Source organism: Diplotaxodon limnothrissa, linkage group LG7 (assembly GCF_057381915.1).
Source record: "Diplotaxodon limnothrissa isolate DT_005_m linkage group LG7, D_limnothrissa_male_GT1.1, whole genome shotgun sequence".
Taxonomy (NCBI): domain Eukaryota; kingdom Metazoa; phylum Chordata; class Actinopteri; order Cichliformes; family Cichlidae; genus Diplotaxodon; species Diplotaxodon limnothrissa.
The window spans coordinates 14,725,378-14,747,158 of NC_140602.1; the positions used below are offsets into that span (position 1 = coordinate 14,725,378).

The 21,781-nt window shown below is 40.2% G+C and overlaps 4 protein-coding genes across 5 annotated transcripts; 3 read left to right on the forward strand and 1 right to left on the reverse strand.

The window, feature by feature from the left end:
* The first annotated feature begins 2,847 nt into the window (after positions 1 to 2,847).
* On the forward strand, positions 2,848 to 4,083 carry lrrc10b (leucine rich repeat containing 10B). Its single transcript, XM_085357509.1, has one exon. The coding sequence runs from the start codon at positions 2,848 to 2,850 to the stop codon at positions 4,081 to 4,083; it is 1,236 nt and encodes a 411-aa protein (XP_085213635.1).
* A 4,021-nt stretch (positions 4,084 to 8,104) lies between these two features.
* On the forward strand, positions 8,105 to 10,520 carry LOC146627982 (uncharacterized). Its single transcript, XM_085357510.1, has 3 exons — positions 8,105 to 8,541; positions 9,871 to 9,885; positions 10,135 to 10,520. The coding sequence occupies exons 1-3, from the start codon at positions 8,118 to 8,120 to the stop codon at positions 10,518 to 10,520; spliced, it is 825 nt and encodes a 274-aa protein (XP_085213636.1). The 5' UTR covers positions 8,105 to 8,117.
* Positions 10,521 to 11,182: 662 nt separating this feature from the next.
* Positions 11,183 to 20,450, reverse strand: saxo4 (stabilizer of axonemal microtubules 4). 2 transcript variants are annotated; one of them, XM_085357511.1, is made up of 11 exons: positions 20,339 to 20,450; positions 20,114 to 20,237; positions 13,574 to 13,736; positions 13,418 to 13,463; positions 13,208 to 13,293; positions 12,213 to 12,278; positions 12,038 to 12,124; positions 11,872 to 11,937; positions 11,695 to 11,789; positions 11,474 to 11,593; positions 11,183 to 11,216 (listed from the first exon to the last, which is right to left on the reverse strand). In XM_085357511.1, the coding sequence occupies exons 1-11, from the start codon at positions 20,448 to 20,450 to the stop codon at positions 11,183 to 11,185; spliced, it is 999 nt and encodes a 332-aa protein (XP_085213637.1). The 2 variants fall into 2 exon arrangements, with proteins under 2 accessions (XP_085213637.1, XP_085213638.1); XM_085357512.1 differs by lacking the exon at positions 11,183 to 11,216 and adding an exon at positions 11,381 to 11,399.
* On the forward strand, positions 14,530 to 15,276 carry LOC146627984 (uncharacterized). Its single transcript, XM_085358894.1, has one exon. The coding sequence runs from the start codon at positions 14,530 to 14,532 to the stop codon at positions 15,223 to 15,225; it is 696 nt and encodes a 231-aa protein (XP_085215020.1). The 3' UTR covers positions 15,226 to 15,276.
* Positions 20,451 to 21,781: the final 1,331 nt, after the last annotated feature.

Genomic DNA, 21,781 nt, shown 5'->3' on the forward strand with positions numbered 1-21,781 from the left:
ATGTGATCATTATTGCATTATGTGAATGCTGTAATCTCCTCAGTACAAATTCAGTATAGTCAGTATAAACAGCATTGCAAATTTTAAGCTACGCGAGATGAAGTTATATGGTCAGATTCATTAAAAATACAGTGTCGGATTGGTTCATCTTGAACCTTCATTATTTTAGGATGTTTTTCTTTCAGTGTTTCTTTCAGATTAAAGTATAATGTTAAGGTTGAACTGAATTCTGAATTAGTTTAGTACAGAAAAACAAATGGCTGAAAACGCTACAATAGTCTCAGTAATATCCTGTAATACTGTGGGGTAAACTATGAGAAACAGAGAATAGTTCTGTACTGGACAAAGTTAGTCTTTTCTGGAACTGTTGTTGCCCTTTTAGTTAAAACTGCTCTGGGCTCACCCAAATGTTGGAGCTATTTTGAGCGGCGGTGTAGGAATATTTTTCAGTCGTGTCACATTCATTTCAATCTGAGCTGCACTTTAGTCCACTGTATCTGTGTCACGTAGAGAAAAATTAAAACCCTGTAAAGCTTTGAGTTGTTTATTGGCATTTGCTGAGACTTTTCCTGCACTAAATTATTCCACCGATCGTTTTGCTAAATAAAAAAAGTCATCTGAATAATTAACAAAACAGAACTGAAATATGAAGTGCGGAAAATCTTTAATCAGGAGGGTTTTTTGTTTGGTTGTTTTCTTTTTTCTGGAATTCAGAGTATTGATCACTGAAACATTTTCAGAAGCAATCTGAAAATGTAGTGTAACAAAGTGAAATCAAAGGTTGACTGTAGGGTGATTAGCCCTCACAGCAATAAGGTTCAAATCCAGTCTGGGACGTTTCTGAGTGTGCGTGGGTTCTGTCCGGGCAATCCAGCTTTGTCCCACAGTCCAAAAACAAGCATGTTAGATTAATTGATGATTCTGGATTAACCCCTGGAATTTCTCTCTGACTTTTGATTCATGGTTGGACAACATCAGGCAACAGGAAGTGTGACAACATCACTTAAACCAAAAAGGCTTAATGATCTGTAAGACTGGATCCAAAGGGTGGCTACAGGCAACCTACTGGCCATCAGAGGACGGTGCACATATTTACAGAACTGAAGCAAATGGATGGATGGAATTTTTACATAAAACATTTGACAATTAAACTATATGAGCCATAATGTGAAGCAACAACAGTAAAAGAGAATTATTTTAGCAATCGTTGCAGAGTTGTTTGTTCACTTTAGGTTTGCATATAAAACCATACTATATGAGAATCTCATATTGTACTTGGGAGTCCTATTGCATAAGAATGTGAGTGACCAAAGACTACTTGGTTTGCAGTGATTTGGTTAGGAGAAAAACCATAACGGCAAGTCTTGAGTTTTGTGCTCTGTCAAACAATTTTATAGGTCTCAGCGGGTCACTTACAAAAATGAGTAAAACCAAAATTAAGTAGACCATTGTGGACAGTGAGCCTCATCTCCATCATCAAACATACATATAGCCGTACATAAAGATTTATAGTAGCTACAAACGGAAAAACCACAAATGTATTTATTTGTTTTGAAAGGCTGTTTCTCGTTTCGTATGGATTTATAGTAACAACATTTTACGAGGAAAAGTAATAAACTGTAACGCTTGCGATTATGTGTGCTCTGTGTCACTCTGTGGCAGGACTAATACTCCAGACACAAAATGAATCTAAAAACTATTAATTGCAATTAAAAAGTGGCGCTGGCGGTTAATACATGTGCGAATGTGTAAATATAAGCGTAGGTAAGCCTGCGAATTTGCTTGTCGTCTGTGCAGATGAACATAAATATCAGGATAATGTTTATCACTATTAATATTCTTTTTTGTTTATCGTTTGATCAAACCCTCACACCTAAAAATTTGTTTGTGGGAAAAAGTTGTTTTTAAAGTTGCTTCTTTTTTAAAATATATTTATTTCTAAGAGGCTACTTCTATCATACCGGCGCACGCGCGCGCACACACACGCACTCACACGAGGACACACTGGCCATGTGACGTGAATGCCCCCTGTTCCTGTTACAGAAGGAGGGAGGCAGCAGTTGAATGTAAACCTTCACACTGATGGAGAGAAGCGGCCAACATCAGGAGTTGAGGGGAGTCAGTGAGCGCTGTTCTTTTCCAGTATGTGCAGGTTTTTTTGTTTTTCCTCGGGCGCGGATTATTACTCCGGGAAACCTCGGCCTCTAATGGGGAGCAGCTGCATTAACTAGTGAACAGACTTCCATTAGCTGTTTTTCTTTGCCGCCAGCCAGGTCACTGAGTGCGCACACACTGTGGGTTTATCCGCAGGAAGAGGGGAGGTAGGCTCCCTGTTTAGTGGCACTTTTTTTCTCCTCTTCTAATAGAGAAACCGGATCACGTGAACAGGTGGCGTTATCTTTCGCTTAAAAGCCCCGAGGAAGTTAGAGAGGAGAGAAGAGGGTAAGGACTGCAAGAATTCAATTTCAGCTCAAAATTCAGCTGGATTTTGTTGAACTCAACTATCAACAACACCTTTACTATTACTATTATTACTATTACTACTACTACTACTACTATTACTACTATTATTATCATTACTATTACTCTGCAGTTTGTTAGATCTTTTCCGCTACTGTTTTGTGATGAAGCTGTAGATGAAGGGACAACGAGACACTTGACAAACTGCTTTGGTATGGCTGCCGGAGTGTTAACTGGCCCGGGCCAGGATGTGGTTTGCAGCCAGTGGGTACAACCACAAAACAGCAGCAGCTCCCAGGCTCAGGGTTGACTTGTCACAGACACTCCCTCATCAAATGACTCTGTCTTGACTCACACAGGAGTCACAAAGGTGCTGCAGGCAACAGCATGGGCAACTCCTCCAGGAAGGGAGGGGGAGAAGAAGAGGAGGAAGAGGGGGGGAAAGATGGCGAAGAGGCAGAATTTTCCGAGAAGGAGAAGGAAGTAGTGCAGGAAGTAGAGGAGGAACTTCCGCTTGGAGTGGAGGAGTTGCTGGAGAGTGGAGACCCCGTGTTGGACTTGAGCTACCGTAAATTTAAGCGTTTGCCTTCACGTGTTTGTGACCTGATGCATCTGGAGAAGCTTTATGTTTGTGGAAACAGCCTGCGCACCCTGCCCGACAGCATCTCCCAGCTGCAGGGTCTGCGGATACTTGCCCTCGACTTCAACAAAATAGAAGATGTTCCTCTGGCCGTCTGCGACCTCACTAACCTAACCCGTCTCTATTTGGGCAGCAACCGCCTAATGAGCTTTCCACCTGAGCTGAGCAACCTGCAGAATCTGCGGTGCTTGTGGATGGAGAGCAACTACTTCCAGAGATTCCCACGAGTGCTCTATGACTTACCCAACCTCAAGTCCCTGCAGATGGGGGACAACCGCCTGAAGACTCTGCCTCCTGACTTGTGGCGCATGGAGGCTCTGAGGGGATTGTGGCTCTACGGAAACCGCTTTGACACCTTCCCAAAAGTCCTTCTTCGAATGAAGTCCTTGGAGATCCTAGACCTGGACCGCAACAAGATATCAGAAATTCCCAGCCTGAAGCGTCTCAGAGCCCTGCGCCTTTTCTCCTATGACCACAACCCAGTCAAGGAACCTCCTATAGTAGGTGAAGACGCTGTCTTGGTTGGGGAGGGAGCTGCAGAGTTTTTGGAGGTGCGTGAGGCCAGGAAGGAGAGACGACGAAAGGCAGCAGAGAAAGAGGCAGAAGAGCTGGCACTTGCAGGAGAGGAGCCAGTGATTCATGGCATCCTCAAGAACAGTAGCTCAAAGCAAGCACCAAATGAAGCTGCAGTGACCATAGAGGACACAGATGTTAAAGAGGAAGAGCTTCTGGTGAAGGAGGAAGAAGTGGAGGATGAAGTGGAGGAAGAGGAAGGAGGGTATGTGGAGCCTCCAATAAACGAGTATGGCGGGACTGAGCTCGAATATGACGAAGAGGCGGTCGAATATGAGACAGAGGAGCTGATATGTGAGGGAGAAGGGTTTGAGTTTGAGGGAGAGGAGCTAGAGTATGAGAGGGCTGAGATGGACTATGAGGATGTGGAGGAGTTGGATGACACAGGGAGACAAGATGAAGGGGCGTGAAAGGCCCCTCCAAGATCCAGATGATCTGCAGGACAAGCTGGACATGAATGACAGGAAATCCTGCAGATACAGTTGATGTTTTGGGACTTTTTTGTGTAGCTGTGCTGCTAATTTAAAACCTGTTGTTTGCTGTGAATATAAATGAGCCGGGCATTATGTGTCTAAAAATTAACAACATCTCACTCATCTCCATATGATCAGATCAGAGCTGGACTCAGGTAAAGAGAGAGTGTGTGTGTGTACAGTGTGTGTAGTTGTTTTACAATAAAACTACTTGCAGTGGGCATAGGAGACCAAGTTTCCCGTTATTAAATAATTACCCGTCTGATTATGTCAGTCACTTGTGGGAATTTATTTCTTAATTGTGAAGCGGTGAAACCACTAGCCACCGCTTGCTTCACTGACACAATTTAACATTTCTGTTACATCATCATCAGTGTCTGTTTTATGTGCTCGACAGTGCACCTCATCTTGGTTCATCACTATTTCTATAAACCGAGACTGTCTGTGCGTGCAAATGGACGTACTGGACTTGGATATACAAAATATTTATGACATGCTAAACAAACCCCCCCCCCCCCCCCCCCCCCCAAACTCTTGTCAGTGTTGTGTAAGCATTCCTGTGAGTGTCAGTGCCCAGAACGAACGAGAGACGAGCGGGATTATTACAGCGATGAATAGCTGGGGTGCCTCACCATAAAAGGGAAGTCCATGGGGAGGGAACATGAAATAGACTTGACTCCCCCACCACCAATCAAAAGCCCCCCTGCAGGTCAGGTGAAGGCTCGGGTGACCTTTGTGTACTCCTTTTTGTCTGTGACTACACCTTTTCTATCTTTGTCTCTAGCATGGAGCAGGCCAGGCCCTTGTTCTCCTCTCATCTCTGCACTCATTATTCATGTGGGGCACACGTGTAATCCAATCCTCTTTCCCTCCACGTATCTTTTTCTCACATCTCATTGAAAGAGTGAAATATTTATCCCAACACTAAAATATTAATGCTTGCACTCATGAGGCAGAGCGTGTCAACTCGTGTGTCTACGCTCGGGAACAGACTCAGACTCACCACTCTAATTTTAGATTTGTTTCTACACGGAAAACCACACATAATACATATTATAAATGCAGGGCAGCAGTTGATAGATATTTTTACTACTGTTTAGCTGTTTTGGTAAATATTATACAGTTTTTTTGGTCGCTATCAAGAAAGGTAGAGTCCCCCAAGCTTTCCTCTCATTACATCCGAGAGAGGGCAAAAGGTTTTAACATCTAGCGTTTTATGTTTAAAATGATACAGAGTGCTATAACAGAGCTTAGTATGTCCTTTTGTTAATAGAAAAATCATCTTTATTCTTAATTAATATATTAAAAAAAGCCTGATTAATATGTTAAATGAGAAATATAGTTTGAATCATGGAAATGTTTGTTTTAATGCCTGGATTGTGTGTGCAAAGACATCACTTTTGAGCAAAACTAAAAAATAACCAAACAAAAACACACATTTGGTTCCAACTTCTTGACTTGAACTTGAATTACTATTACATGTGTTAATTTACATCATGTAAGTGATGTTTCAGCTCTTGTTTGGTCACTTCCTTTACTTCTAATAATAACAAAGCTGTGTGTGCAGCTATGCTATGAGGCCAGCTGACTCACAGCATCATTGCTAACATGCTGATATTGAGAGGTAGCATTGTTTATAGCGTTAACTCGTCTTAGTCCAGCTTTTTGGATTGCTAACATTTCCTTTGCTCTAAACCAATTATAGCTAAAACTAACAAAATGTAGATTTTGAACAAAACAAAACTGATCTGATGAAAATCTTAAGGGGTCTCCAAAATCAGTCAAAGTCATCCTCTGGGGAAATTTTATGTATAAAAACCTCCTGGCAGTTAATCAAATAGTTAATTCAGTCCAGACTACATCACTGGAGAAACCAACAGACTGACATTGCCTGTCTTGCATCACTGTGGCTGACATACACACTCACTGGATCCTAATGTTTGCCAGTATCTCACTTTTGCCTTCAGATCTGCCTTAATTATTTGTGGCATAGTTTGAACAAAGTACTGGAAACATTCATTTCAGATTGTGGTCCATATTAACATGACAGGATCACATTTGCTACAAATTTACAAATCTTCTAATCTAACAGATTCCAAAGGTGCTCTACTAGATTGAGATCTTCAACTATGGAGACTATTTGAAGACAGTGAATTCATTGTCGCGTTCAACAAACCAGTTCGAAATGTCAGCTTTGTGACATGGCACATGATATCCTGCTGGAAGCATCATCAGAAGATGGGAACACTGTGATCATAAAGGGATGGACATGGTCAGCAACAATACTCACGTGGGAGGTGGTGTTTAAAGAATGCTCAACTGATACTTAGGGACCTAACATGAGCCAAGAAAATGTCTTTCCCACCATTACACCACCAGCCTGAACCACTGATACAAGGCAGGATGGTTCCATGCTTCGGCTTTACCATCCCAGCATAACAGTCGAATCTAAACTCAAACTAGGCAAAGGTTTCTAATCTTCTATTGCCTAGTTTTGGTGAGAGAGCTTCTTGCTGCCATGTGACACACCACACATTCAAAGATTCTCTTTTGCATATCTTGGTTGTAACGAGTGGTTATTTGAGTTAGTGTTGCATTTATAAGAGCTTGAAGCAGTCTAGCCATTCTTCTGATCTCTGGCATCAACAAGGCGTTTTTACCCAGACGAGCTGCATGTGATTGACTAACTAGATAAGCACATCTCTCCAACTGACTGATAATGCAATCACTGGCGTGCACAGATAGAGACGAGGTGGTGCTGAAGCACTTGCCCTTTTGCCCTCAGTCCAAAAAAGTGCCCTTTTGAAAGACGTGATTTTTTTTTTTTTAAAGCTGCGCGATTTAAAAAGGTGTGAAAATAATGGCTTGATTTGTGCCCCTTCTTCAAAGACACCCGAACCCTGTCGCTTTTTCACTGTCACCGTGTCACGTGAACACGCTTGCAGTTCATTTGTTGTGAGGCGTGTAGCAGCGGCATGACATAGGACTACTTGGAGTAGGCATAGTAGGCTAACTATAGCGACTGGGAGCCACGGCGGACAACACGGCAGCTCTTTCCCTTCCCAACCAGTCAGGTAACCCATGAATCGAGTGAAATTATTCTGTTTGCCCTCTAAGACCAACCTGCAATTGTTTTGTTGTGAAGTAGCCTGTCAGAAACTGCACATGACAAACTTTGCCAGCTTGCCCCCTCCATCCATCCATATGGATAAACAAAAAAACGACACATTTAAAATGTAACCTAAACCATTTAGGCAACCCCCACTCTCCATCAATTCCGACCTGATTGTGACAGAACAGTGACGTTGTTATTGGTAGTTTGAAGGGTACGGTGTTGGGGGTGGTGCATGTTAAAAGTTTTGAGAAGCACTGGTTAGACATGTTAATTTTTTTTGGTGTAACATATTGGCAACATTAACACATTAATTTGCTAAAGGAAAAATAGGCAGTTCCCAATTGCCTGTGAAAACGACCATTCTGCCCTGTTCTTGTAATGACCACAGTCAGTCTTATTCGTTCTCATACATTTTGGTCTATTTATTTACTAATTTCAGCAAGCATAATGCCTAGGAAAGAGAGGCTGAGAAAGGAGAAAGAAAGGGATCTACAACAGGCAGCCCAGGGAAGCAGTTCTCTGCTCTCCTGGATGAAAGCAAAGGAAAATGAAGATGAAAGGTCAGAGTCAAGGGCAGAGTCAGGTTCTATTTTAATGTTTTAATGTAACCTGCTCCTTGCAGTTAATTCTATTGAAAAATCTTAAAAGCTGTTCACACTTAGTTTTTAATGAACTTAATCAGCAGGCATTGAGCTAACTATTATTTTGTACCTACGAAAGTTATTTCTATGTTACAAGACTTGCAGTATGGGTTATTATTAAAACTATCTGTTTAAGCTTATTATTATGATAAATAATAATACTATTATTATTATTATTGTTCCATTGTAGTCAGTCACAGCAGGGAAGCAGCTCTATGCCATCTACCAGCATAGCAGAAGAGGGAGATATAGAAACAGATGAAGCCGCGACCAATGCAGCAACAGGTTCAGTTAGGCCTACAGACACTGATGTAGTGCTCTCTGAAGACCACAATGAGGAAGAACAGATCGATCACATAATGTCAAAGTTAGCAGCTTTACAATACCCAACAGATCCAACACACATCCATACATTTAAAATAAAGCGCAATGACAGATACGTTTCAATGTGCTGCAATGTGGGCCCATGTCAGCCTGATATACCTTACCCAAAAACTGAGGGGAGATCATTCCAGAAACAGTGGTTTTCTGCTAATGTGTGGCTGGAATACTCACCCACTGCTAATTCAATGCATTGTTTTAGTTGTCGGCTTTTCCTCTCGGATGAAAAATATAAAAGCAGAACAGCCTGGACAACTGATGGCATCAGAAAGTGGAGTACTGCTCTTGAAAAAATCAAACAACACTCCAGCGCAGAGATGCACATGACAAGCATGGTTAGATGGATCAATTTCCAGAAAAAGGCCCTTCAGTCTGCATTTGATGTTTCAGACGTAAAAGGGGTGGAAGTTAGAGAGCGAGAGAGGCAGACAAACAAAGAAATCCTGACAAGATTAATTGACCTAACAGTGTATCTTGCACGTCAGGGACAAGCATTCCGAGGTCATGATGAGAGTGAGTCCAGTGATAACCGTGGCAATTTTCGTGAATTAGTCAATGTATTTTCCCGCTACGATAGTGTGCTGAAAATGCATTTGGAAAAAATTGCCACAGTTAAAGCCACCAAGACAAGGCCCCAGGTGTCACTGCTTTCCAACAGAAGTCAAAATGACATCATTGCAGCACTAGGAACTTACATCAGGAAGGAGATACAACGTGAAATAAAAGAGGCTGAAATGTATTCCATTCTACTTGATGAAACCTCTGATGTTTCACACAAAGAGCAAGTGTCATTTGTTGTGCGATATTTTCATCATATGCAAATAAAGGAGAGATTCATCGAAGTGTGCAATGTTGATACAACTACAGGCCAGGAGCTGGAGAATACAGTGTTCTTGCTTCTGCAAAAGAATGGCCTAGAGATGAAGAACATGTATGGTCAAGGCTATGATGGAGCAGCCAACATGAGTGGCATGTATAAAGGTCTCCAAGCTAGAATCCGTGCACACAATGAGAAGGCCCTCTATGTGCACTGCAAAGCCCATTGCCTCAATTTGGTACTAGTGGAGGCATCAAAGTCCAGCAAGCATTTTGTGACATTTTTCAACTTGGTGGAGAAATTGTATGCCTTTTGCTCAGGCTCCCCAAAGCGTCATGCTGCCTTGGTCAAATTTCAGGAGTCTCTCTTTCCTGGACAACGTGTTATGGAGCTCCAGCAGCTGTCAGATACTCGATGGGCTTGCAGGGAAAAAGCACTGAAGGCACTTCAGAGAAATTTGAAAGCCATTTTGATGCTCCTTGATGACATCAGTGACAGTGACCCACCTAACCTGGCCCAAGGTGATGCTCAGATGTACAGAAATGCCATTAATTTTATGTTCATTCTCTGCATGGAAATCACCACACCAGTATTCGAAGTCACTGCTTTGGCATCAGATTCTCTGCAGGAAGAAGGGTTGGACCATTCCACTGCCTACAAGGTAATTGATGGTGTGCTTCACACATTGCAAACCATGAGGTCTGAGGAGAAATTTGGAGAGATATTTAGATGTGCATCAGAGAAGGCAGAGAGTTTCAACATTCCAGTACCTACCGTGGTGCCTGGTCAGGAGAGAAAGCGGAAAGTTCCAGTGCGTTTCCAACACAGCACCACAGTGTCTCAAGTAGGTGCTCAGTTTGAGTCAGTGGAGGCATATTTCAGGAGTGGTGTATATTTCACCTTTCTGGACATCATGACTGGGGAACTGAACAGGAGGTTCAAAGGGGACAATACTGGAAGCCCAACGGCCAGAATCATTCAGTCCTTCCAGCCCTTAACTGTGCATGCTAACTGGGTAGGCCCACCAAACCCAGAAGCCATTGAAGCTGTCCACATCCTCTGTGAATTCTATGGAGAAGATGAGGACCAGCTCAAAACAGAATTAAAGGTCTTCCACTCCAGCTTTAGTTCAAAAGACCTCAGAGAAATATTTCTGATACTGAGGGAAAATAATGGCCAGCTGATCTTTCCTGCCTTTGTCAAAATGATTCAGATCTACGCAACACTACCAGTGACAACTGCGACAGTTGAAAGATCCTTTTCAAAGCTAAAAATAATCAAAAATAAACTAAGAAGTTTGTGTGGAGAAGAAAGGTTGTCTGATCTCCTCTTGTTGGCCATTGAGAAAGATGTGGAGATCAATTACAACGAGGTCATCAACATCTACAAAGACATGGCACCAAGAAGGATGCTTCTTTAGAGCAGTACACTCCATTTAATGGACACTTGAGAATATGTATGTATATAGTTTAGAGTTGGATACAGATTTTATCTTTTTGTGGTGTGATTTTTGATTTTTAGAGAATGTTTTGAAATAAAAGTCAAATTGCATTTAACCTGTGCGATTTTTTTATTATAAAAAGAAAAGGTTTTCCACATATGCAAAAAGTGCCCTTTTTTCCCCCTGGAGCACTTGCCCCCCAAAATGTCTGTGCACGTCACTGAATGCAATTAAGTGTATATTATGGCTGTTAATGTCACATATCTTTCATAAATACTATGGTGACACCCCCAAAAAACCAACGTAGTTAAAAATCTCTTGTTTTGACACAAGAGTTATTATATTGATAATGCAGAATGGATTACACTGATAATGTAATGTCGTTTCTGAGAGTTGGCTCAGAGTAGGTGCACAGTATGTAGCTGCACAATAGTGCAATCTCAGCCTCCTACTCAGTTTAGGCTCTGCTGCTCATCCAGACTCTGCTGTGGGTGGCAGAACAGTTTGACACACCACAGACATCCTTGGAAATCAGTGCCTTACTCAGCCTGGCTGTAATTATTTTTCCCATTAGTTTACACTCCTCTCATTCTCTGTAGGTCAGTGACAGTAAGGTGGTCAAAGACAATGCATCATCTCGTTCACTCCCTCTTTGGATTTCTACCATTCACACATCTGGCTGGCGAAGTTTCCACTCAAAAAAAAAAGCAATTCATATTTGTTGTATGCATTTAAACGATTTTATTAATAGAACATGCCAGACTGCAAACAAACAAAAAACTTCAGTTTTTATTTGTGACAAAGCAGCAATGCAGGTATCATCACAGGTGTGAGAAGGTCTAGCCCCTGAGGATGTACCTGTAGAATAAAACTAGGTCATGTCAGTCAAAGGAAATCTGTATGATACGACTTCATGAGCATAACATACATACCTGTCCGTATCCCGAAGATTGTAGCCACTTTCCATTTTAGAGCTGACAATCCTGGGACAAGAGTTCGTTGATTTGAACTTTTCTGGACTTTTCCAGTTTCTGTCATCACGATGACAAAACCTGGAAAATAAGCAGGTAGCCAAATAGTGTAACACACTTTACAGTTATAGGGTGAAAAGTGACAATTTATTAAGTTAATTAATTAACTTAATTACACTTACTTGCTTTTATAATGTGTGATGAAGTCTGAAGGATCAAGTGGTGCATCAGGAAAAGTTTGGTTTTTATGAGTGTTCAGAACATATCCTGTGGGTTTCTAAAAAATTAAAATGTTGTTGAACAATCCAGATAACGTGCTGATAAATAGAGTGAAAAACTATTGCATGAACATATTTAACCTTTTGTCCAATGATAGATGGCATCGGGGCCTCTGTTTTAGTCTGGGGCGATGACAGAAGAGAGACCTAGATGATTAGAGACAGAAATAAGTAATTAAATAAAAACAAAAAGCATTAATGTTGCGCTTTTACATCAAAGAAAAACTGTGAAGAAGTCAGCACTAACAGGGTGGGCCAAGGGAGCGATGTCACCTCGTGTGAATCCCGTTTCTCTGCAAGAACGGCTGCACAGGCCCGATTTCGCCTCAGTACCCTGAGACACAGAACAAACTTCAGAGTTATACATGAAAGATTCCCCTGCGCTCCCCCCCGAATGAATTCAGCTTTTTGTGTGGCTCAACCTGCAGCAGGGACAGTGGCATGAAGTCTGTTTTCATCACTGAGCTGGGAGTCTGATGAGGTTCACCCTGAATATCAACAGTTGGCAGTTACAAGTAGATATACAGATAAGAACTCACAGATACACATACTGTAGCTGCCAGAGGACTTCAACTGTACTAAAAAATTGAAAAGATTCAAATATCACAGTTTCAGCATTTGGCATGCTGTCTATATACTTGATTACACAGTCACCAGCCACCTTGGACACACCTGTTCAACTGATGATTAACACAAGTACCTCAAACAACCAATCACGTGGGAGAAGCTCAGTGTAATTAGACATGTAGCCAAGCTTCAGAACGAGGGAAAGGGGTTATTTAAGCGACTTTGAATGTTGCATGATTTACCCACCTCACAACCATCTCTGGAGTTTATAGAGAATGGCCTAAAAAAGAAAACATTCAGTGAGAATGGCTAAACTGCTCTAAGATGAAAGGTGGGCAACAGTAACTCAAACAACCACTCCTTACAACTGTTCTGTTCTCAAATGGCCTCCTTCACAGGCATTAGATATCAATCCAGTAGGGCATCTTTGGGATGTCCAGTGAATAAATCTACAGCAACTGTGTGATACTATCACAACAATATGGACCAAAATCGGATGACTGTTTCCAACATTGTCTATTTGTCATGAGGACCTGAGGCCGCTCTGAGGCCTAAAGGGGTCCATCCCTGTACTAGTAAGATGCAACTAATGAAGTGGCCAGTGAGTCTATACAAGCTTTTTATGATTTGCATTCTGTTTTTTGTTAAATTTTGCACAGTATCCCAACTTTTGGATACAGCATGTAGTTTAAAACAAATATAATCCCTTTGTAACCATGATGTAAAGCCAGGTTTTGGATACACAGGCAGCATTTTCACTTGGATTTCTTAATAGGAGGTTATTAAAAAAATGGAAGAATATAAAAATCTCAGCTAAGAATAGCTTCCAATACCTTTAAAAACCACTCACCATCAAGCTGGTGTTAACCTGAAGCTCTGCTGCCTTAGTGAAACCACTCCCTCCTTTAGGACCTACAGTCACATGGTTCTGAGAAACTGAAGCAACAATGTTAGCTTTTTCAAAATGAAACTGTGGCATTTTATTAAAGTTTTCCATTATTTGTAGTTATAAATGAACAGCTCAAGCTCACAAAGTTCTGCATTGTAGCCTTTAAATTACCTGCTGGCGTAGGACGATGAGGCACAAATGAACTTTGATATTCTGTCTGAGGAAACATTTAAGCAATAACAGAAAGTTTATGTATATAACATAATATTACACTTTCCATCATCTTGAAGAGGTGTGTTTAAGTGCTGTCAAACCGAGCTGTCATACCTTCTCCTCGACTGATGCGGTTTTTGGCTGAATCCTCAGCTGATGGAAGCCGCTGTTTCCAGGTTTGTTAACGATGTTTGTTGAAGACCCAGAACATCCAGAGTGGATGGGAGGCTGGTAGTGTCGTTTAGTTTGAGAGACGAAGCTGTCAGATAACAAGAGTCTGAAAAACAAAGGCAGAGCCGAGTCTGAGGTAACGCTTCAGACAAACACGCTTCATTCTTGACAGTCTAGCTTTTTTTTCTTTTTCTTTTTAATCTTTTATCGCATCAGGGAATCTAATTTACAGTGAAGCACCTACTCACTTAAAGTCCTTTGTTTACATCCTTTGAACCTCTCTGTCAGAGATTTTCACACACTTTCATACTTGCCTGTATAACCCAAGTGCATAGGTCTAATTTCATACATCAAGAACTGGTTTCCGAGGTTCCATTTAGCTCTTCCTGTGTAATTCATCTCCCATCACACTGTTTTTCTGCTTTCCAGCTCCCCTCAGTTACTGATATTTCAGATTTCATCTGTAAGTCAAAACCTTCTACTTGTCAGCTAGACCCCATTCCTACAGTTTTGGTTAAGGCATGTCTACCTTCTTTGCTTCCCCTCATATCTGCTATCATCTGTTCTTCACTTACCACTGGAACTGTTCCTGCTTCCCTCAAAATTGCCATCATCACCCCAATATTGAAAAAAACTGGTCTAGATCCCAATAATTTTGAGAATTTTCGGCCTATTTCCAATATACCATTCCTTTCAAAAATTCCTGAGAAAATAGTTGCCACACAACTCCACTCACATTTAACTAATAATAATCTGTATGAACAGTTCCAGTCTGGTTTTCGCCCTTCCCATAGCACTGAAACAGCACTTATAAAAACAACCAAGGATCTTCTAGCAAGGCACCACCAAGTAAATCAACAGTGACAAGACGGTGAACGGAGCGAGCAAGACAACAAGCAATGGGGCCTAAGAGAACACCGAACGCCGATGAAATTGAGGACATCAAAAAGTCATTGGACTTTCTAACCGAGGAAACATCGGCTATCAAGCTACAACAGAAATATATCCTAGACTTAGTCGAGGAAATAAGGTCGCTACGTAACCAGAATGCAGAGAAGGAGAAACGGATCGTCTATCTGGAGAGCAGGGTCGCGGACCTGGAGCAATATACCAGAATGAACGACGTGATCATCACAGGGCTGTACATAAAACCCCGGTCATATGCTCGGGCTGTGACTGCTGGCAGTAAAGAGGAGCAAGGAGATCTGGATGGGAGCTCTGCGGAGCAACAAGTAGCTGGTTTCTTGCAGTCGAAAGGGATCGACCTGGACTGTAATAACATCGAGGCATGCCACCCCTTGCCCAGGAGAAATGCTAGTGATAAACCAGCTATCATCATAAGATTTGTAAACAGGAAACACAAGAATGCACTGCTGAAGCAGGGGAGGAAACTAAAAGGATCGAACGTCTACATGAATGACCATCTAACCAAATCCAATGCTGACATAGCGAAGAAAGCACGATACCTAAAGAAACTGGGTAAAATTCAGAACACCTGGACTGCAAACTGTAAAATATTTATAAAGCTCAACGGTACACCGGAGGAAGCCAAGGTGCTGGTCATCAAATGCATCCAGGATCTGGAAAAATATTAACAGGTCACTTGACTACAAAGGCAAGGAGCGGGACAAACAATCTACAGTCATCAAAGCAGGTAATAGAAGAGAACAACGGAAGCTAAAGCGTAACGTATTCAAGGATGAAACAATCAATTAATTCATTATCTGGGAATTATACATTGCTACCACAAAGGATTGCTAATCAGGAGATAAAGTCACCAGTAAACACGGAATACAAAACACACTTCACAGAGCAGGACATTGATCCAGAACTGAACTTTTTTAACATCAAAAATACCTGCTACTATCATACTGAAGAACAATTCAACAAAACTGTCAAGGTCGACGGCAAAATATCTATAATCCACTTTAATAGTAGAAGTTTATATGCAAATTTTCACAAAATAAGGGAATATTTAAGCAAATTTACACATCCATTCAGTGTGATTGCAGTATCTGAAACATGGATTAATAAACAGAAAGGAGAGGACTTTGTAATAGATGGATATGAATTAAATCTTACAAATAGAAAGAATAAGAATGGCGGTGGTGTGGCCTTGTTTGTGGATAAAAATTTAAAATACAAGGTGGTAGAAAAAATGACGGTGGCGGTAGATAATATATTAGAGTGTGTAACAATAGAAATTAGTATGGGAAAAGAGAAAAATGTCATTGTAAGCTGTATATATAGAACACCAGGTTCTAATATTGAAATTTTTACGGAGTGGGTAGATAAAACATTCATTAGGACAAATCAAAAAGTCATGTTCATTTGTGGGGATTTTAACATAGATCTACTAAATCCAAACAAGCAGAGAGCGACAGAGGAATTTATTAATACAATGTATAGCTTGGGACTTTTTCCAGTGATCACTAAGCCCAGCAGGATTACAGCACAGTCGGCAACCCTAATAGACAATATATTTACTAATGAAATAGAAAATAGAACCATAAGTGGTCTCCTAATTAATGACATCAGTGATCATCTACCTGTTTTTATAGTGTATAACAGCAATTACAGGAAGGTTAAACAGCAAAACACAATAAAATACAAACGAGTGAGAACAGAAGAGTCAATAAACGCATTCAAAAGTGATTTACTCAAGCAAGAATGGGAGATGCTGTATAAGGAAAAAAATATTGATAAAGCTTATGAGATTTTTTTAGGAAAATTTAAACTGTTATATAATAGTCATTGCCCAGTAAAGAAATATAGTAAAAAACAAAAATATGCAGAGTGCCCATGGATTACAAAAGGATTGCAAAATGCATGTAAGAAGAAAAATACCTTATACAGAGAATTTATAATGAACAGAAGCACAGAAGCTGAAAATAAATACAAGAAATATAAAAATAAATTAACGAGTATTTTAAGGTCATGTAAAAAGGAATACTATGAAAAATTACTGATTATGAATAAAAATAATATTAAAGGGATCTGGAAAACATTAAATACCATCATCAAAAAGGGCTCGGGGCAGGCAGACTATCCTTCGTATTTCGCAAATAATGATAGAAATATTACTAATATGAGAGATGTGGTAAATGAGTTCAATAAATTCTTTGTAAGTGTTGGGCCAGACTTGGCTGAAACAATTCCTGATATAACAGATTCTGTAGAGAAAGAAACTAGACTCATTGACCGCAATCCTCATTCAATGTTCTTAACGGTGGTGGAAGAAATGGAAATCATTGATATTGTTGGGAAATCACAAACAAAAAACTCTACAGACTCTGACGACATTGATATGGAAATCGTTAAGAGAGTGATAGAGGGCATTTCCAAACCCTTAACACACATTTGCAATTTGTCCTTACAAACTGGTGCATTCCCAAAACAAATGAAAACAGCTAAAGTAACACCACTGTTTAAAAATGGTGACAGACACCAATTCACAAATTATAGGCCTGTCTCTCTACTTTCTCAATTTTCAAAAATACTGGAAAAAGTCTTTAGTAATAGACTTGACAAATTTATAGATAAACACAAAATAATAACGGATAGTCAGTATGGTTTCAGATCAAATAGATCAACATCATTGGCATTAATGGAACTGATCGAAAATATCACCAACAATATAGATAAAAGACAATGTATAGTTAGTGTATTCATTGACCTAAAAAAAGCTTTTGACACAATTAATCATGACATATTAGTTGATAAACTGGAGTACTACGGCATTAGAGGAGTGGTGTTAGAATGGGTAAAGAGTTATTTGAGAGACAGGCAGCAATTTGTGAAAATTGGGGAATATCAATCAGAGTGTATGGACATTGTTTGTGGAGTTCCGCAGGGGTCAGTATTGGGACCAAAGCTGTTTATCCTCTATATCAATGATATATGCAGAACATCAGATATACTACAGTTTATTCTATTTGCAGATGATACAAATATTTTTTGTGCTGGAGAGAACTTACATCAGCTTTTGGAAATTGTCACACAAGAAATGATTAAACTGAAAACATGGTTTGATAGAAATAAGCTATCATTAAATTTGGAAAAAACTACATTTATGTTATTCGGAAATTGTAAAAAAGATGCAGGAGCAAAATTATTAGTAAACAATGTTGAAATAGAGCAAGTTTCGGATACAAAATTTCTGGGTGTGATAATAGATAACAAAATCTGCTGGAAACCTCACATAAAGCATATACAAGCCAAACTGTCAAGAAGCATCTCCGTACTAAGTAAAGTTAAATATTTTTTGCCTTCCAAATCACTCCGGGTACTTTATTGTTCACTTATATTGCCATATTTGGAATACTGTGTGGAAATTTGGGGAAACACATATAAAACTGCACTTCAACCAATATGTAAAATTCAAAAAAAAGCAATCAGGATGATTAATAAAGCAGGATTTAGAGACCATACTAACATCATGTTTTTGAAATTAAAAATACTGAAGTTTATGGATCTTATAAAATATAAAACTGCAAAAATTATGTACAAGGCCAGATACAATATGTTACCAGGAAATATACAGAGGATGTTCTATGACAGAGAAGGAGACTATGAATTGAGGGGGAAATTGAATCTAAGGATTCTTAAAGCACGGTCAAAGGTTAAAACCTTTTGTGTCACTATTTATGGGGTAAAACTGTGGAATAGTTTTACTATAGATCTACAGCAATGCTCAGGAATTAGTAAGTTCATGAAAATACTTCGAAAACTGATTTTGGAAGAATATGATACCGATAAAGATGATCACCCATTGTATGTATAAAAATATCAAATTATATCCAAATTATATCAATCACGGTAGCCAAGTTTATATAGGTTCTCCTCGTGTATCGTGTGAAGTATGTGATGATGGGAATTAGGTGAATTATGTGGGATCAATAAGATGTTGAGCAGGGGTAGGAATTAATAAGTATGTTCATACTTCTTCCTACTCCTTTTCAGACCAAACATTGTTACATTATGTCAGACGATTTTGTTTTATTTCATTATATATTTTTTGTTTATCTGAACACATACGTGTGTGTGTGTGTATATCTACATATATATTCATATCTGTAAATGAAAATATATGTAGTGTGTAAATATTGTTTTTTGTTTTATATGTCTGAAACAAATAAAGATACAATACAATACAATACAATCTTCTTATGGCAGCTGACTCCGGTTTACTTTCCATTCTTATTCTCCTCGATCTGAGTGCTGCTTTCGACACTATTTCTCACTCTGTACTTCTCAGTAGGCTAGCCTCCATCGGTCTCGCCCATACTCCACTAGCCTGGTTTAAATCATACCTGTCTGATGGGGCCCCTTCTTTTCATTATCTACCCTCTACTGCTTGGACATATTTTCCGTAAATGCAATATCCATTTTCACTGTTATGCCGATGACACCCAGCTTTATCTGTCCACTAAACCTGATTCTGCTCTTCCCCCATCCTCCCTTACCCTCTGTTTAGCTGAACTAAATTCATGGTTCTCTTCTAATTTTCTCAAACTCAATAGTAATAAGTCCAAGCTCCTCTTGGTAGGCGCTAAATCAACATTATCCAGAACCAACAGTTTCTCTGTTACTATCAATAACTCACACATGCCACTGCCATTCTTGTCCATAGCCTTGTTACTTCCCGGATTGATTATTGTAATTCACTTCTTTTTGGTCTTACTCAAAAATCCATCCACAAGCTCCAACGCGTCCAGAACTCTGCTGCCCGTATCATCACCAGGACCCCTTCTGTCCACCACATCACTCCTGCCCTGCAGCAGCTTCATTGGCTCCCGGTCAAATATCGCATCAATTTCAAAATACTCTTGTACACATTTAAGGCTATTCATCATCTCTCTCCTCCATATCTCTCTGATCTGGTTAAGATCACCGCCCCATCTCGTTGTCTCAGATCTTCTTCTTCCCTTTCACTCTCCGTCCCTTCCCCCCGTCTTGCAACCATGGGGAGCAGGGCTTTCAGCTGCTCTGCTCCACGACTCTGGAATTCCCTACCTCCCGATTTAAGAAATATCTCTTCCTTCTCCCTCTAAGTCCCAACTCAACAGTGACCTTGAGTGTTTTGAAAGGCACTTTCAAATAAAATGTATTATTATTATCTTTATTACTTTCACATTTTGAAAGTAATAAAGTTCCTTTAAGCGTGGAAGCAGAGGCTTTGGAGAAAGATATCTGCAAGCATTCATCTAAATCCACAACGTGCCTGTAATCATTCTGGCTGACAAGATTTCACAGAGATGTGCAGCTTGACTGACATTTCTCAGATTCTTCTGTTAGCTTTTCTGCACATGCCAAAGTTGGACAAATATTAGCTCTACAGAGTCCCCCAGCCACCAGAGAGCTTTGCTCATCACTGAAGGAGAAGCACAGGTTTTGCTAATAACATTATCAGAAAATGATGAACCAAAATAGCCATTATAAAAGATGAGCAGAGGGCGGGGGGAAAAGTGTCCTGACACTTACGCAAACTGAGGGTTGTCAATGTGGTCCAAACTAGGCCTGTAATATATAGCTGGTCTGTGGTTTGATGTAAAGCCTGTCTCACTGGGACGCCCGAGATAAGAAGTGAATCCCATCCTGTCTGAGTCTGAGACAGATATAGCAAAATTGTCTGTCAGAACCCAAATTTGAATGCAAATCAGTGCGATTTATGCTGAAACTCTGGAGAGTCTCACTCATCATCTTCACCATGAGATGCTGTGTAAGTAGTATTGTGGAGTTTGACAGCGTTGTTGGTCAGTTGCCCCTTCCTGCCAATTGCTCCAGTAGCCGGTATGACAATCCTCCCCTGTTCAGCCATCTGTGACTGCTGTAATGGAAACAGTCACTGACAACAGTGATGGATGGCAAAAAAAACAATCCTGTGGGCCTGCGGACACTGCTGTAACCACAAATAAAAGTAAGTGTTACATCTAAGTTTTTAGCTCCGGCAGCATCCAGTTAAATTTGGAGCTTGCTGAATAAATGAGAACAGAGTCAGAAGGAAATAATGCAATAAGTGCTGCCTTTGTCTACTGCTGTATGAGTGGAGAGAGAGCTGCGATCCTCCAGGAAAGTCCCAGCCATTTTCACTCACCCTGAATATAAATGATCCCAGAAAAAAAAAAAAAAAAACCTAAACACAAAAGCACTGAAATCTGCCACTTAGTCCCAGGACGTACCTGCAACTCCAGGCTGTTTGTTCACCTCTCTGTCTTCGGCAGGTTTTGTAGGTAAACAGGTCTCTGTTGCTAGGAGATGCAGTATAACGGCAGAGCACTGCAGGTGAAAAGTGAAACAGTCTGCTCCAATTCATGCCTTTAATGTTTCAGCTGGGAATGTTGTCCTCCTTTTTGTTTCCTTTAAGATGTGTCAAAGAAAGTACTCCCTCTTTGAGGTCTAAGGTTTGAAGTATCACAACCTACAGTTTTAAAAAAGTCTTTACCAGATTGTAAAATTATTTTAATACACAAATCAGATGAACAGCACGTGACACATAGCACGCGCACACACCAAAATACAGACGTAATAAGAAAAATCACATGCACACCATGATTTAATAGCACGGCCATTGCAACATGTTTCTTTTTCATTCATTGTGTTGTAGATGTGCTGCAATGCTTGGGCTCATTGTCCTGTATTACTCATTTGGGCTTTATCTTTTAGACAGAAAGACTTAACTTTAGAACACTTTGGTAGTGAGGGGAGTTCATAATGGATCATCACCCCTACACCACTGTGCTTCACACTTGGTAGGTGTTTGGCTTTCACCAAACACGCCGCTGTACATTAGGGGTGGTGTGATCCCTGGCTGCTTCAGTCTTCATGCAAGTACAAAATGCTGAACTCCAAGTTCCCCATCACAGTCACATGATACATTTATCACGGTGTGAATCAGAATCAGAAAGGGTCTTATTGCCAAATGTTGAGCAGGTTTACAACATTAGGAAATTCCTGCGGTACTTAGTGCAAAACATATTGTAAGAAAACACTTAAATAAAAATAAAATTAAGCAGATTAATATATACACGTGTGCAGGTGATGATCAGTGCAAAAATGGAACAGAATGCTTGTGTGAGTGAGGCAAGTTGTATAAAGCACTTTGAGAAGAGAAAAGTGGCATAGAAGAACCAAACATTTCCACTTAGGTCT

Bases quoted from the DNA above. Each gene is read 5' to 3' on its own strand.
- lrrc10b (XM_085357509.1), top strand. From the start codon at position 2,848: ATGGGCAACTCCTCCAGGAAGGGAGGGGGAGAAGAAGAGGAGGAAGAG.
- LOC146627982 (XM_085357510.1), top strand. From the start codon at position 8,118: ATGCCATCTACCAGCATAGCAGAAGAGGGAGATATAGAAACAGATGAA.
- LOC146627984 (XM_085358894.1), top strand. From the start codon at position 14,530: ATGGGGCCTAAGAGAACACCGAACGCCGATGAAATTGAGGACATCAAA.
- saxo4 (XM_085357511.1), bottom strand. From the start codon at position 20,450: ATGGCTGAACAGGGGAGGATTGTCATACCGGCTACTGGAGCAATTGGC. The intron at 20,238-20,338 runs GTGAAGATGATG...TATCTGTCTCAG, and splicing joins TACTTACACAGCATCTCATG to ACTCAGACAGGATGGGATTC. The intron at 13,464-13,573 runs GTATGACAGCTC...ATGTTTCCTCAG, and splicing joins CCGCATCAGTCGAGGAGAAG to ACAGAATATCAAAGTTCATT.